This window comes from Ambystoma mexicanum, chromosome 9 (assembly GCF_040938575.1).
Source record: "Ambystoma mexicanum isolate Mex_15411 chromosome 9, UKY_AmexF1_1, whole genome shotgun sequence".
Classification (NCBI taxonomy): Eukaryota; Metazoa; Chordata; class Amphibia; order Caudata; family Ambystomatidae; genus Ambystoma; species Ambystoma mexicanum.
The window spans coordinates 676,587,251-676,604,702 of NC_090931.1; the positions used below are offsets into that span (position 1 = coordinate 676,587,251).

General features: G+C 45.8%; 1 protein-coding gene across 3 annotated transcripts in view; it reads left to right on the forward strand.

The window, feature by feature from the left end:
• Positions 1–17,452, forward strand: part of NBEAL1 (neurobeachin like 1) — a 2,018,929-nt gene that overhangs the window by 533,159 nt on the left and 1,468,318 nt on the right. For all 3 annotated transcript variants that reach the window (XM_069615520.1, XM_069615521.1, XM_069615522.1), the window contains one exon: positions 5,481–5,613. In XM_069615520.1, the coding sequence (XP_069471621.1) occupies positions 5,481–5,613 (133 nt within the window). The remainder of the gene's footprint in view (positions 1–5,480; positions 5,614–17,452) is intronic.

Sequence of the window (17,452 nt, forward strand, 5' to 3'; positions counted from 1 at the left end):
AACCTGTTCGCTTAAGGTGAGCCTGGTGAGGAGGTAAGAGATGCTTAATGTTGAGTTGTTGTATTGCTTAATGTTGAGCCTTTGCCACCTCCCGTGGTTGTGCATGTGTGTACTGCTATGTATTCTTATATTCATGAGCATGTGAATCCATGCCAGACCCCATGCTGGAGACGGAACAAGTTACTTACCTGTAACTGTTGTTCTCCAGCATGGGTCTGGCATGGATTCACATGCGAACCCTCCCGCCTACCCCTCTGCGGCTCTTCACTTGGTCATACTGCCACTTCACGTGCTTCCAAATCTGAAGATGGCTGCCAGAGGTGGGGCTTAGGTAGAGGGCAGTCATTGGCTGTGGTCAGTATGACACAGAGATCAGTGATTGGTTACTACTACGAAAGACAGATCAGAAACGAAACTGATACTGATTTTTCTTTACCGAGGATTCCCAGCCTGACGACGGGGAATATTCATGAGCATGTGAATCCATGCCAGACCCATGCTGGAGAACAACAGTTACAGGTAAGTAACTTGTTCCTTTTGGTTGTGCCTCCTGATCCACAAAGACTTAACGGATGGGCAAAAACAAAATCGGGGCTTAAAAATATACAATAGTACTGCAATAGCTACCAGATAGGTGTATTGGATTACTAATGCAGTAAGTGACTACACCCCTGTTGTAGCCAAGCCTAAATTACAGCTCCCATCACCCTACACCACTATGGCTCTACGTGGTTCTGACAACCCTCATGTGGTTGACTCATTTTGAGCACCCTTAGTTGGCACCCCTTTATTCCCTGTTTTAGGACCTGCCCCCCACCTTGCCCACTCTCCCTGCCCCATACACACCTCCATCCCTAACCACACCTGAACCCCTCCAAACAAATATATTTAACTCGATTGATATGAGTCTACCAGATGTTAAACAACCTAATCCAACATAGTATTAACCCCGGCATACCTTCCGTAACACCTATTCAAGTTGAGGTTGATAGAATCACCCTGGGACCAAGAGGTGTAGTGTTTAAAAAGCCCACCAGCCCTGGTAGCCATATGGCCTACTAAGGGCAGCACACCATAAAAAGCGTAGCATTGGCAGGGGGACTTTAGAAGATCGTCTGGCCACAAATGAAAACCAAACAAACCAAGAAAGCCAACAAAATATTTGCGGGGACGGAAGTAAGAACGCCAAAAATGAAATTCTGCCCTAACAGACCTCATTTTAAGTGTGCTCTGTCACTGCCTGTTTGAGGATTTCTACCTTCCCTCTAGTAAAACCAGTTTATCAATTTTAAGTTTAAAAAGCAGCAAATACCCACAAGTCAGTTTCCAAAAGCTTGAAGCCCCTCTCATTATCAGTATCTCTCTCCTAATTGATAGTGTGTCAGAGAGACATAGAAGGAATTGGCAAAAGGGTGAGTAATGAGTTCAGGGGTAGCTACTTAGTTGGTATTGGTAGATCACATCGCAGACTATTACTGCAAATACAATTTCATTGAGGTTTCTTGACCGAATTTCGCTGAAAATTCAGATGGGGGTCTTGGTTTTGGGTATTGATTAAGGGGGAGATGTGGGGGGAGAGGGCTGCGGGAGGAGACCCCCCACATCTATTTTCAGTGAAATGTGATCCAAAAAACAAAATGAATGAAATTGTATTCACAGTAATGGATGTGTTGAAATCACAGTGTTACTTAGTTGTGTATTGCCTAATAGTTACATCTGGGACACAATGAAAAAAGAAGGTAATGCAAAACACGTAGCTGTAGTCTTTTGGTTCATTGCATCTATAAAGGTCCCTGATCATCCGATACATTTTCTTAGCTGTGTTGCTACCGACATGCACATTAAGAAATCGCAATATGTAAGAGCTATCCTAGGATCTCGTGTCCAGATCAGAATTATACGGCACCATTAGGCAGTACTCAATAATACATTTTAAAAAAGCCAAAAAATTGTTGACTAAAGGTTACTCTTTCCTTTCGCCTCTTTGTTGAAAGGAGCTTTAATAAATCTGACAGCTCCTTGTGTTAAAGGGGGAAAAAAACAAGTGGCAATCAATCACAGTATTGCAAAAATGTACAGCATGCCTTTTCTTAATAAAAAATGTCTTTGCACAGAATAATGTACTCTTTTCTATGGGGGAGAACATTGCTTTGGATCAATGCACATACTGGACAACTGGATGCTTTTGTTCCTTAACAGTGTCATGTAATGTCAAAGTCTCATTGAAAATGTGTTGGTGTTGAGCAGCGTTTCAGTGAATATGCCAAGTTAACATTTCTTATATTGTTGATATTCAAAAGCAACTCTTTTGATAAGATTAAAACCAATCTGTGCAATTTTTTATTTTGTTATTGGTTTAAGCATGTACCTAGCTCAAGAGCAGCAAAGCACTGTACAGAGTGAGGGTAGCCAGCACTTGGGCTGCCATCTTTTAACAGTAGTGCAGTACTGCAAGATCTGTGGGTCCATTGGAATTAGTCCTTGGTCAGGTGTTCAAAGAGACTTGTTTTGAGAGATTTGCGAAATTGGAGAATTGTGGGGGAATTCCGAGCCGACACAGGATCGAGTTCCAGAGGGTGGGTGCATGACAGGAGGAGGGTTGTTGCGGGTCCTCTCTTTGTGGACGAGTTTTGATTCAAGCTGGTTGGCCGATTTGCAGCGCTAGGAGCGTGTGCCACCTGATATGTGAAGCTTAGCTGCCAGGTACGATGGTGTGCTACTGATGACTGCTTTGTAGATGATACATGCACTCTTGAACAATATCCTGGCTTGGAGTGGAAGCCAATGTAGTTTGCGTAGGATGGGGGTAATTCTGTCAAATTACCATGCTCCTGTAATAAGATGTGCTGCAGCATGGTGGACTGCGTTTAGGGGAGCCAAGTGATCAGCTAGGAGCCCTGTCAGGAGAACATTTCCCCCATCGATGTGTGCGACCACAAGGGCCTGCACTGTGGTCTGGAATTCCTGCGGCTGGATAAAGGGTTTGATTTTTCGAAGGGTATCAATTCTGAGCCAGGCTGTTTGGGCCTTTTTGGCCATATGTTTCTGTAAGGGCAGGCTACTATCAATGGTGAAGCCTAAGTATTTTGCTGAGTCTGTGAGTTGTGGATCAAATCCTTCTAGGTGCATATCATTGAGCCATTGTTGGAAAAATTGTTTTTTTTAGCAGGCGGACCAATGAGGACGAATTCAGTCTTGGATGGGTTTAGTTTGAGGTAGGCAGTCGACATCCAGGACTGGATGATGACTAGTTAATCATGGAGACGAATGATGTCCTGCGTTCCTGCGTGCTATTTACTCTCATGTACAACTGAGTATTGTCCGGGGGATTGGTGGATGGCTATATTGGGATCTTTGAGGAGACTGCCCAAAGGCTCCATTTAAAGGTCAAAAGGGAAAATGCACAGCACTGAGTGTTTAGTTATATGGTTTGTTTAAGGTTTTGATATTTGGATTAGCAGCAAGTTCACAGGAGGGGGGAGGTGTTGCCCATAGCTCTTGTATTAACATGAAAGGGTTGGACCCCATAATGCTGGTGCTGATAATAAGGAAGATGAAGAAAAAGATTCTTTCTGTTAATGTTGCACATAAACATATTCAGTTAAACGTATAAAAAGGTTTATAGGAGATACTCTTGACAAAGTAACTTTTTCCATCATGCGTAGAGATTATAAAACATAATGAAATGCTGTGAATGTTGAAAAACTTTACACTCTTTTGATCAATATTTTGTTGTATGAATTGTTTGGTTGAATTTAGTATAGTTAAAAGTATTTATCTTTTGAATATGTTTCTGTGCAACAATTACAGAAAGAATCTTTTTCTTTAAGACCTGAAATTTGATACTCGATGTTTGACTAAGTTATATATAATGTGACAAGATATTTTATGCTTAAAAAGTTCTTTTGAAATTGTGCGATATGTATTCATGAAAATTATTCTCTATATTAAAATGAATTGTGACCTGTGTATTATAATTTAATGTTTGGAAGAGTTAAACCTCGATTACAGTGCTGGAGACACAGGGTTATACTTCACCTTGATTAACATAACTTTGGGCAACTGATCAGAATGCTTTATTAACTGGCAACTCGATTGCGATAATAGTAATTAATCTGTTAAGGAAATGTTTGATAAAAGAGGATTTGGAGCCATATAATAAGCAAACAGGTTACAGAGCTTGGTTATCCTGATTGAACCAAAAACGTTCGGTTAAACAGCATTTTTGATTATCCGGCACCACTAGGTTGTCAATGGTGTCAGCTAATTGTGCTTTTTCTCCATTATTAAGTTGATTTGACTGTATTCCGTTTTTAGCAGAAACAGTTCATATTAAGGTTTGTCATTTGGCTTATCGAAGATGGGGATAAGTGAAATGAATGTGTGGGAAATTGCAGGAAACGGTGTGTGGCTTGTCAGCAAATGGTACAATTGTCAATTACTGCATGCTCTACATGTGGAAGACTAGATGTTTATCAAGTTATGCATTTATTTTTTTCTTCTAAAAGACTTAGCAGAACCTTCATGGCCGAAGCAAATAGCTTGTTTCTTCTGCCATTTTTTGTTGACTCAAAGGTGTGTGCATTTATTATTCACTTAAACACATCTAGCACTGGATGGCTTTGGGTTTGATTATCTGCAAGAGCACCTCCGAGTGCTGAGACAGAAGAAGTGGAGCTTGCCAAAAACATTGTGCTACAAATAAAAAGCCAAGACTTACCCTCTATCCATACAATTTAGTTTTTTGGGAAAACATGTCACAGTACCCCTATTTTTCTATCCATGAACTATCATACCTAGAAAGAACGTGCAGCTGTTGCAAAACACTATAAAATGCCATGTCACTTTTGAAAGCCAAATGATGATTACAGTGGCCCGCCACTCCTACACATTTCTAAAATCTCTAGGGTTTGCATTAGGAAATACTCCCAGAGCCCTGATGGCAGATAAAACCAAACTGAAATCTGTTATGCCATAGAGTTCATAATGAAAAACAGTGCAAGAGAACCCCTTCTTTTGTCCATGCCAACTACCTGGTTTTCTATTTCTGAATACATCTACGTCTTCGAAGGAGGCATGGGAGACTATGTGTACGAGAGTGCTTTATCACTTTTTTTCAGATGGTGCAACATAGTTAATATCGCAGAGGAAGCCCACATAGGCTTGAGTCAGTGCCTGGAATGGCTCTGGCATTTTGTATAGAACCCGAGAGCTAAATCGTGTGTTCTGCGAGGACTCATCTGAATGGTGCAGTATGAGACCAACTGGATAACTACATTTTATTTTTCTTGTGAAAGTTGAGTGTGCTGGCGCATCTTGTGCTTTCGTTTTTGCAGTAGCAGTCAAGTCACTCAAGTGGCTTATCTCTGCACATGAAATGTTCAGATGTCCTCTTGTTTAATATGGTGCATGTATTGATCTACATAGATGAATAACAAACGACACATGTTATCTAATATTTGGTCCCTTTTCCTTTGTAGTTTTTTTACAGGTAGTGGGATGGGTTTTGAAGCTTTCATCACTTCCTCTGGAGTGCTGGTGGTGGCAGTGTGTACGAAGAAAGAATATGCAACAGTTATGCTGCCCGAGCACTGCTTCTGCGATTCCCTTTGGGTAAGCCCAACGTTCTTTCCTGTTTTGATGGATAGTTGATTGTATTGTTTCTTTTGTTTGTATTTCGAACATCAGCCGTGCAGATGGTGGATGAAGACGGTGAAGGTTCAGAGGAAGAAAAGAAGGGGAGATTGTATTAGCGATTTGGAGGGTCGTGAAGTAGCACACACTAGGGAGATTGTGAATTGCTTCGCCTAATTCTTTCAGGGACTTTACACAGGGGAGGAAAGGGGCAAGCTTGAACGTATGCAGACCTACATCTGGGGATTGATGCTCCCAAAGCTAACGGACAAGAAAGCAATGTAGCTAGATGCCTCTATCTCGCCTGATGAAGTGGTAGCGATTTGAAGGATGACTATGGGGAAGACTCCAGACATAGAGAGCTTTTTTATATCTTTCTATAAAATATTTGCGGGACCCTTTGCTCCACGGCTAGCAAAAGTTTTTAATGGCATTTTAGAAGGGGGTCGAGGGTTCCACCCTTATTTTATTTTAAACCCTAGTAACCGTGATTTATAAAGGCATAAAATCCATAGTGCTTCTTACTGGCCTATCTCGCTACGAAATTCAGATGTGAAAATATTAAGAGTGCGGGATGCCATTCTGCCTTGTTTAATGCATCCACATCAGGTTGCATTTAATAGTGTCCAACAGGGTGTAGACACTACAAGGAAAAACTTAAATCTTATGGCAGCACTGAGGGAGAAGTCAGGTGATCCAATCTTGCCGTTCTTGATTTTTTAATTACATTTCTTTATTCAATTTTTCAAACAATAATAAACAACCGTCATCATATTTCAAAGGGTACTTGGGTTACGTTACATCAGCAGCGTCGTAAGACTCATTGTGCGACATAGTCCTGGGGGAGTAAATCAGCGTACACAAACGTATTCCTTGAGGGCCCACCTTGGGCTTCATTGTAATCAGCCTCCTTAGTTCTCCCCTCCTCCTCAGCCAACAGCCTCCCAGAAGCAAGCAGCACAAATGAAAACTCCCCTTCCCATATGCGATTTGGCCTATATGCGTATTCCGCCCCTGGCATCTCCATCCATCAACCAATACTCTCCCTATGCCGGATGAGGGCTAAGGGATAGAGTGATGCACTCATGTTGGCTTATCTGTTGTAGTAGGACCGTTCCCATTGCATTAGCATTTCTTGTCGATTTTGTGACATTTCCCCTTGCATATGAAGTAGCATATTGAGTTTGGCCCACCCTACTTGTCAAAATATTGAAGCCAATCCAAGGAACACAGTTGATGCAGAGCTTTCCAGGCCATAGTGATACACCTAATCCCCATTACTAACGCCAAGTTCAATATTCTCCCTGAACCCGTTCCTCTGGATTTCTGAGAGCAAACCCCCAATAAATATGCCTCAGATGTCGGTGTACCATTATCTAATTCCAGAAAGCCTAATCAATTGCGAATGGCATCCCAATAAAGTGAGATCTTCGGGCAACTCCACAACATATGAAGTAAATCTGCATTTAAGACATTTGGGACAGCAGTGGTAGATGCTAGGGAACATGCGCGACAACCTCTGGGGAGTCAGATATACCCTGTGTGCTACAATAAGTTGTATTAGTTTAAACCGTTGATTCCTGGACACTGTTGTTGAGTACCGAATATAGTTTCACATTCGGCATCATCCAAAGCAGCAGCCAATTCCATCTCCCGTGCCCCATCAATGTTTAGTTCAACCTAGATACTGTGTCTATAAGTTCATCATATATCAATTATATTTATCTCCAGCCATCACTACAGTCATAATGCATGGTAAGAGTAGTATCCTGGATGGGTTCTGTTGGTAAATCAGACCAGTTCACCTGGGCTGTACCTAGTATAGTCATATATATTACAAACAGACCCGCTGGGATGTTGTCGGTAACTGTCAGCATTTCAAAAGATATCAGGCGCCCCCTTCAAAGACATTACCCCATGTTGCAAACTCATTCAATTCCCATTTTGATCGTATTTGATGGTGACATATTAGATCCTTAGCGTTTCAAAGATGGTCTGAAGGGAGACTGAAGAGAGATGGGTCAGTTTTGGAGCTGACAATGTTTTTTGTCATTACCCCATCTTTCTTCTCTCTACCTCAGTGGTGCCCTCTGGTGAAACATCTAGATACACATAAGGGATTGAAGGGCCTCATAGCACATCTGTACAAAGCCCTATTATGGCTGATGTCTGTGTGACATTGAGGGTGAGAAAGTGCTGTTAGAGGCATATAGGTGGGGTTCTTTCTGACAACATTTTGAGCAATATGTGTGCAGGCCTTTTAAAACATGTTGCCATCTCTGTATACGATTTATGAATTGAAACTGCTGCACACATGGCCATATGCACCTCCTGAAGCGGTCCAGATATTCCCAACAGTGAGCCCCTTATGCTGGAAAGGAAATGGAGAGAAGGGATTGTTTTGGCAGAGCATGTGCGAAATACATATTTACTGAAAGGAGGCATTGGGGTGGGTGCAAGACGAGGGGAGTTCCCAAGAGAATTGGATCCAACGTTGGCCCTATTTGGCCTATCCTCCATTGATACAGAATCGTAGCAACTGCCACACATGACTCATTGCCTATTATTTGCACCAAGGGCTTAATGATGCCCCGGATGCTGGCCGACATCCGTCTCCCGCCAACCCCACCATTCACTCTCACCACAATGATTGGCTTTTGTTGGCTTGTAACAATTTTAGTTGAAGAAACTGCCAAGGTTAATGCATTTCCTGTGGACATTGTACTTGAATCACATCATTTTGATCCCTTCTACCTGAAGTAGACCTTGAAAGGATTAGTGTCCGTGGAAAAATGCTGTCAATCATAACAGTGTCATAGGAGTAGAGATGAGATGTTGATGGGGTATAGGAGGATGAAGTTGAAAAGACATTTTCAGATTCTGGCACAATTATTTGGGTTTAAACCCATAATAAACATTCATTTTGGAAAATAAGAACCTGAATAGTCAATAAATCTCAAGGCCGTATATGCTTTGCTAGATTACTTGTAGATCTTGTATACAGCACCAGATTTAATATTCCAGTCCTTCTCTACAGTAAGATTTGATAGGTACTTTTCCACAGTTCAGTCCTCAAGAGTCTGTCTGAACTTTGCAGCATAATTTGTAAAACCATATATTTTTAACAGTTTCACATTCCTTTTATCCAGCATCATGTCACAAAGAAATCTGCCTGTCCTAATCTGTCAGGTGGGCATTTAGTTTTGGGTGTAATCCTTTACAAAATAAGATTGTGACACCCTCCCCTTACATTATCATCAGCAGGAGAAAATAAGACACCCCTACCCGATTCTTTTAACTTTAGCAGTTCAGACAGATGAGGTTTCTGAATTAAGGCAACGTAGCCATTATCCTATTCACATTTGTTCAGACATTTTGCCACTGCGTAGGGGACCCCAGGTCATTAAAATTCATTGTAACTAAATTAACTAGACTATTATGTAAGGAGTGATACCTAAGAAACTCCATTATACATTTTAAAAAATACAAATAACTGTTACATAGCTCGGTGTAATAGAAAGCGCCATAGTAAAGCAGGAATTGCCCATTATGTTGTTTTAAGATTTAATATTGCAATCCTCATCTACAGTAAGAATTGCACATACTGTTCTCTTAAAGAAAATGGGTCTACTGATAAAAAACACTGGAACCAACACACATTAAAACACAATGGACACATAAAAGCCCAAGGAAAGATTCAGAGTATATGCAAATTGCTTAAATAGCAAGGTGAAATTAATAAAAGTTGGGTTTAGGCACCAGCTGTTTTCTTCTCACCCCTTGGACACAATGTAACAAACTGTGCACACTTAAAAAACATGAATGGTACAAAGTTGTGCTTTGCAATGTAACATTCAGAGGGCTACGTTTCTAATATCCATAAGGTCCACTGTTAAGTTACAGTAATAACCTAGTTGGAACCAATATACCTCAGAAGATTAAATTGAGAAAAACTTAGTGTTGTTGGTATACTAAAGTTATGTACAATAGGTACATTTCAAACAGACATGCATATATTTACAAACAAGTCTGACATTTGTAAATATGATTAGAACATCTCTGCGTTTTATTTGTAAGGTTTCATGAAATTGTGCAAATCTTTTAGTCTCATTTTCATGGAAGAGTTGTCCAAAATGAACCCCTGCCCTCAGGGTTGAGCCTGAAAATATCTTTCCTGCAATAGTGTTAGGGAGTAATCTTACTCTAGAGTGGTTTTCAAAATAATTAAAAAATGTTTTAAAACTCTTTTGTCATCTGATATATCTCACACTTAAGGGACTTTCTCTTTCGTTAAGCCTTTTTTCCATGAAGAATTCTGTGCTCTTCAACTTGTATTTATATCTATTTCGGGGTGAGTGTCTCGCTATCAATCTTGTAAACATAGAGACTATTATCGGGCTGTTCATAGGTTCTGATAGATGGTTGGCAAATGAAACAAAATGATATTTCTTAAAATCTGGTTAACCCCTAGCCTTTTATTGCATCTTGGTTTGTTTTCTGTCACCTTAAATAAATAATCTTATAATACAGGAAGCAATTTCTTCAAAACAGCTTGCAGGACCATATCAGAGTGTGGGATAGGGTTTTCAATAAAGAAAGAAGTGTTCACAAATAATAATAAGACAGGATGCGATTGCCAGGGGACTCCCTTTCCCACGTTTTGAGCACGGGACAAAGTGGATCTCCTGAGCACAGCACACGCTCTAGCTTTCCCAGCACGAGCCGACGGTTCCGTACCAGCTATCAGGTTCTTCGATGGTTAAGTCTCTTTGCGTTAAAATGTATCTTGCCTTCGTGTGCCTGATGTATTCAACAACAAAGAGTTCCTTTCCAAATGGACTTTGGGTGATGACTTTTCACCCCTGGATCTCCCTCTGTCAGGCTCGGACCCAAATGACAAGGGGGACAATTCACTTCCCCTGGTCTTACAATATTTCTTGCTTTCTCGAATCTGAATGTCTTTTCAAACAATTCACTGTGGACATCCATCGGTCGGATCACTCCTGTCAACACACACTGTTCATGGGACTTCAGGCTTTCCCCCTTTTTGTTAGCATCCCTCTGGCGGGTTCACTTTTGCCAACCTTTGTAACACCCTGTTCATGTGCTAATTTCACCAAGCGGGATTCATTCCCCTTTGTTTCGCAATCATCTGTCGGTCAAAGGCTTTTGACAGTACAGAGGATTTTACAAGACCTCTGTATGACCACTTTGACCTCTTTTTGCATTTTCCCAAGGCCTTCTGGTTACAGTAGTTTCTAACATCAGGAAATCGCCCAGAGTTTCGTGCGTGAGCACCCACGTAGTGCCAGACTCCTCTTTTGCTGGTTTTCCCCTTTTTTCATCAATACCGTGGTAGGATGGGTAAAAGGTGTTGAAAGAAGGGGGATACTGCATCTCACCCGTCGGTGTCCCACTCCCCAAGGAACCCCCATCCAGGTCATCCTCCCTCACTGGTCCACCCCCAGGAACTGGATCCAATAGCGATGGCCGTGTCCTGGCTACCTGGATGACAGATCCCCGGGGGCTAGCTAGGGAGACACATTCAGGTTTCTCACAGTGTGTGTGTCTGTGTGTGTTTGTTTTTTTTTTTTTAACTTTGTTTATTTTAAATCAAGGCAGAATGATAAATCTCAGCAAGTTGACCCCCAGTCTTTAGACCCCCCCTATGTCTTCTCTCTCTGTCCTCCTCCCTGGATTATCAGTCCCACAAGCTCTGCGAGCGGGTTCCTCCCGCCCGGGCGATCTGGCCGGAGTCTCAGCGGTCAGGAGTCTCCCTCTGGGCTCGCCTGGTTCGTCAAGATCCAGAGGGCTCTGGCGGGCCTATAGGTCAGGGCGGGGAAGTGCTGGTCGAATTCCAGGACTGGGGCCCAGATGTTCTGAAAGCGGTGTAGCATCCCCGCTCGTGCTGCCGTTACCTTCTCCGCTATCAGAATGTCCCATACTTTGGTCCACCATTGAGCAATGTGGGGGCCTTCCGGGGATTTCCAGGTTCAGGCCACCACCGTTTTCCCTGCCAGTAGGCAGTGAGTCAATAGTTTCGCTCTGGGTCCGGAGCGCGGGTAGATCCCGGGGATTGGAGCTCCTAACAGGATCGGCTCCGGTTTCAAGGGAATCATTGTTCCGGTAATCAGCGAAATAGACTCTAGACAAGCTTTCCAGAACGGTCGGATCTTCGGGCAGTCCCACCACATATGGAAGAAAGAGCCAGGGAGGCCGCATCCTCTCCAGCAAGCGTGGTCTATCTGGGGGTTCATATGGTGGAGTCTGAGGGGCGAATAGTACCATCGCAGCATGATTTTGTATGCGCATTCTCTGTTGGTGATGCAGGTGGATGCGGTATGTGTTCGGGTCCATATGTCCACCCAGGTTTGATCCTCTATTGGGTGTCCCAGGTCCGCTTCCCATTGGGCCATACATCGGGTTCTTGTGGTTAGGAAGTCGCTTAAGAAGCATCTGTAGAGGGTGGATACGCTGCTGCGAGTCGGGAGGTCTCCTAGGGTGAGTTCCAGGGCAGTGGGAGGACGGGTCGCTGCTTGCAAGGTTTGGGGGTGTGAGCACCAGTGGCGTAGTTGGATATAAGTAAATCTGTCACATTCCCGAAGTTGGAACTTCTCCTTACATTGGGCGAATGTGAGCGGTTTCTCCCCTGTATACAGCTGGTCTATGGTTTCTAGCCCACCTTTGGTCCAATTTTGGAAATTGCGGGGATGCATGCCCGGTGCGAACATTGGGTTGAGAAAGACCGGGGAGCGTGGGCTCAGTCCTCTTGGCACTCCCTTTCGTTTCAGCGCCCAATCCCAAGTGCTAAGGGTGTGTTTGGTCGACAGCAGGAGCTCTCCCCCCATGGGACCTGAGGGGGGGCGGGATATGTGGCAGAAACCGCAGAGGCAGGGGGGTCCGCGACTGTTCCAGCTCCACCCATCTCGGGCGGTCTGTCGTATTTTGCCAGGCCTGGACCCGGGCCAGTTGGGCTGCCACTCTGTAGGCCTGAAGGTCTGGAACCCCCAGTCCCCCCAGTTTGGGGCTCCCCAACATAGATCTAAGAGGGATTCTCGCTTTCTTACCTCTCCAGATAAAGTTCAGCATTTTCCTCTGGATCCCTCGGAGAATCGGAGTGGGGATTGCCACTGGCAGTGAGGCGCATATGTATAGAAATCTCAGGAGAAGGTTCATCTTGCATGCCGTGATGCGTCCAAGCAGCGAAATCTCCTGGGTCCCCCATCGCTTCAAATCGCCCTCCAGTTCCTTGAGAAATCGGGGAAAATTGGATTTGTATGTCTCTTTCGGATCAGCCGGAATGTAAACCCCCAAATAGGGGATGGCGCTCCTTTCCCATATTATCGGACATATCCTAGTCAACGGCTCTCGCTCTGCTGGGGTGAGGCCAATGCCCAAGGCGGAAGATTTATCGAAGTTTATGGTGAGGCCCGAGACTTCGCCATAGCTGGTGATTTCGCGAATCGCATGTTCAAGCGATGAGGGGGCCTCCGAGATCGTAAGTAAAATGTCATCCGCATACAGGGCAAGTTTATGATGTGAAGGGCCGCTTGTTATGCCCTTGATTTGGACATTCCGCCTAATTTTTTGTGCGAAGGGCTCCATGGTGAGTGCAAAAAGCAAGGGCGACAGCGGACAGCCCTGCCGAGTCCCGCATGACAAGAGGATTGGAGCTGAGAAGTGGCCGTTGATCCTCAGGCTTGTTGTAGGTCGATCATAGTTGGCCAGCACCATCGTTCGGAACGCCGGTCCGAAGCCGAAGGCCCCTAAAGTGTGTCCCATAAACATCCAATCCACCCTATCAAACGCCTTAGCTGCATCGAGGGCCACCAAGATTAATTTTTGGGAGTTCCGGGAGGCGAGGTCCACCAGGTTCAGGGTTCTCCGGATATTATCGCCTGCGGTCCGGTGCCGGATGAACCCAGCCTGGTCTGGATGAATGATATTCGGCAGGATGCGATTCAAGCGGGTCGCCAAAATTTTCGAGTAAATGTTCGCATCTATGTTCAAGAGTGCGATGGGTCTATAAGAAGTTATGCTTCTTGGGTCTTTTCCGGGTTTAGGCAGAAGGATGGTGGTCGATTCCTGCATCGATGGGGTCACCGCCCCCGTTTCCCTGAAAGAGTTGAATAGGGTGGTGAGATGGGGGGTCAGTTGCGACCTGAATAGTTTGTAAAACCTGGTTGAGAAGCCATCCGGGCCATGGGCCCGTGATTTAAGAGATTTGATGGCGTCCTCAATTTCCTCCCCCGTGATGGGCTCCTCCAGTTCATCTCTCATTGCGTCGGAGAGCTGGGGCACCTCTGCCTGCCAAAGGTATTCCTTCTGTTGTGCTGGGTTTCGTGGGGTTGCCTTCACGGTTTGGGCCAAGTGCTCAATTGCGAGGCGTTGCTTCTCGGGTTCTGAGTATAGTATGACGCCATTGGTGTCTCGCAGGCCCATGATCGCGATGCTGCGTCTTTGCTTGGCTAATTTGGCCACCAGGAACCTGTTCGCTTTGTTGCCCTTCGCATAATACGACTGTTTGACCTTCGCCATTAGTTGGGCGGTTTGTTCCGCGTAATGGGCTTCCAGCCTTTTCCGTGCCGTGCGAATGGCCCGTTGTGTTCTGGGGGACCAGCCTTTCTCCTTGTGGAGTGCCTCGGCCTCTCTCAATTCGAACTCCAGGGCTGTCCGGGTTTGTCGTCTATCTCGATGGTAGGCCGCACCCTGGGCTATCAGGGAGCCCCTGATTACTGCCTTCATGGCGTCACAGTTGTTTGCTAATGAGGTGTCTGAGGCCGGGTTTTCCACAAAGAAGTTCTTTATTTCCGTTGCGATCTTGTCTCTGGTGGCCATGTCGTTGAGGATTGGATTGGGTCGTATAGCATCCATTTGCGCGGGGTGGTGGGGTCAGGGTTCTGAACCCGAAGCTCCAGGAGCACTGGAGCGTGGTCGGAGATCGCTCTTGTGCCGATAGTGACCTTCTTAACTGAAGGGAACGTGTGAGGTGAAATCAGGAATAGGTCAATCCTTGAGAAGGTGCGGTGGACATACGAGTAAAAGGAGAAGTCCTTATCAGGGTGAAACACCCTCCATGAGTCTATTATCTCCAGGGTCCTAAAAAGACGAAGGAGGCTGAGTGCTTGGGCGTAGTCGCCTGGGGTCGGGGGGTGTGATCGGTCTTTAGTGGGGTCAGGGACCCCGTTGAAGTCCCCACCGACGATCGTTTGGCCCTCCACGAAGTTGGCGAGCGATGTGCCCAGGGCGTCATAAAAATGTGATTGTCCAGAGTTGGGGGCGTATACTGAAACAAGGGTGTACAGGTCTCCCAACAGGAGACATTTGATCGCTATAAATCGGCCTTCTGGGCATGTCTTTGTTTCCAGAATCTGTGGGTTCAAGTCTTTCCTGAAGAGAATCGCCGTGCCTCCTTTTTTGCTTGTGCCAGAGGCAAAGAATTGAAGCGGAAATAGCAGAGACCGAAGGCGGGATACATCAGCGGGCAACAGATGGGTCTCTTGAAGCATGGCAATCGCAGCCTCCTCGTCGCGGAGTTTTAATAGAATTGTCTTTCGCTTGTTAGGAGAATTCAAGCCATTAACATTCAGGGAGAGGATCCGAAGCGACTGAAAGTCCTCTGGGGGCTCACTCTCCGTTCCCTGCGTTAGGGGGGGGGTTCCTGGGGTGGAGGTTCAACTGCCATGACTGACGGAAGCACTCACAAAATCATTCTGCGCGTGAGGTTTTAACACGAAATCCCAACGGGGGATCTCAACTTTAACAAGGCGGTAGACCGACTTTGTTAGTACGGTCATACCTAAGGCCAACAGGGCCAATTGTCCCATATTGTGGGTTCCCAAGGAACAGAAGATGGAAAGTATCCTTGGGGTGGGTATGAACCATGGGAATGCCCCACCGCCGTCGTGTACTTAAAGGAGGTTGGCATGTAGGTAGCGGGTTCTGATTCAGACGAGCATATCTGTGTCCCGGCTAGCTCATTGACGGAGCCTGGGACCGTGGAGGCGTCCACGTTCATCATTTCTTGTTGTTCCGTTGTATCGACGACCAAGGCGTGCGTTTAGCTTTGGGGGAGGGAGGCGGACCAGGGTTCTCAGTCCCCTCTGAGAGTGGCGTGGAAGGGTCCCAGGGAGCGGTCGAGTGCAATATTTTCTCCGCGTCTTCCAGGTGGCTGATTCGGCGTAGGGTGCCATTATATGTGAATTGAAGAGCTGTCGGGAACAGCCATCTGTAACGGATCTGTTGCTCCTGGAGGAATAATGTCAGAGGCCGAAGTGCTCTTCTTTTCTGGAGTGTGAGTGCCGAAAGGTCCTGGTAAATTTGAAGAGGGGTGCCCTGGAAAGTGATCTCTTCACCTTGGCGGCTGATCGCTGATATCGCTTCTTTCGTTGTAAAGAAGTGGACCCTAGTGATCACGTCTGGAAGAGGGTCCGAATCTGTCCCACGGCGCTGGCGAAGCCTGTGGGTGCGGTCCAATATGAGCCTAGATTTGTCCAGATCTGGAAGTAGAGCCTCGAAGAAGTTTGCCACGTAGTCCGCTAGCTTGTTATCGGGGACAGAGGATGGGATGGCCCGGATGCGGAGATTATTGCGTCGGGCCCTATTTTCGAGATCTTCCTGTTTAAATTCCATGATCTCGCATTTGTGATGCAGGGAATCGATCGATTTTTGCATTTCCCCCAGAGCGGTGGTGTGCTCCTGGGCATGATCTTCGATCTCTCCAAACCTCTGCTCGAGTTCTGTTACTCTCTGATCTGTTTGGTCGACTTTGGTGGCGAGTTCCGACAGGCAAGCGCGGAACTCAGATTTGATGTCCGCCATGAAGGCTATTAGGTCTCCTTTAGTGGCAAGCTCGCCCCTGTCCTCTTGTTGCTTCTGTGGGGTCAGTTTGGGAGGTTCCTGTTTCTTGGGTTTCTCTGTAGCCGTAAACATGGCGGAGATATCCGTGCCTTTGCTCACTTTTGTTTGTCTCGACATGTTGCCCACGCCAAACAGTTCCAGTCGGGAGACTAGCAACAAGGCCCAGGACGGTGGGAGATGGTAGCTGGAGAAGATGGGTGGGCAGGGGCGCCCCAGGAAGGGTGGAACGGGGGGGAAGGACTTCGGTAGGGCTGATCCAAGATGGCCGCAGTGGTCCCGACTTGATCTGCAAAGTAGGGAGAGGAGTGGGGACCTGCTCTCGGTAGCAACCCAGAAGGGGTCCAGGCTGCCCAACCGAAATCAGGGGGTTCTATATTAGGTACCGCTCCCCCTCTCCGGCTCTTCTGCCTCCCAAGGTCCCGCTACCTACAGGTGCGGAGCGTGCTGTCGAGCCCCGGTACGGCGGCCATCTTAGTTTCGTCCGTCGGGTACGGGAGAGAAGTTCAGCTTCAAATTTCTAGTAGAACGCCGCCACGGTCGAAGACAATGTTTAGCCAGGTTATGCCATGTTGGTTCCGGTCGCTGTAGATGGCATTAGCGACACGAAACCCCGCCTAGAACCGCCAGATTTCGACGGCGGCGTCGGACATCCCACGGGCGGCCTCAGAGGAGCGACCACATCGATGGTGCTCCAAGCCACGCCCCTCGTCTGTGTGTGTTTGTGAGAGATTGATCAGGGATTAAATGTCTAAAGCAAATTGTAATGGGAAAAGTGGACAATTCCCCTCTGAATCCTAAATTGATCGGTTCATTCAGAATTGGCACATACTGACAATGTAGTTTTTACTTTTTTGCACTCGGAAATGATGGAGAGGCACACTACAGGATGGAGAGTTGAACTTCCTCTAATTTCCACAGAATTTGATCCTATACTGGACTGACCTAGGTTTCAGCTAGT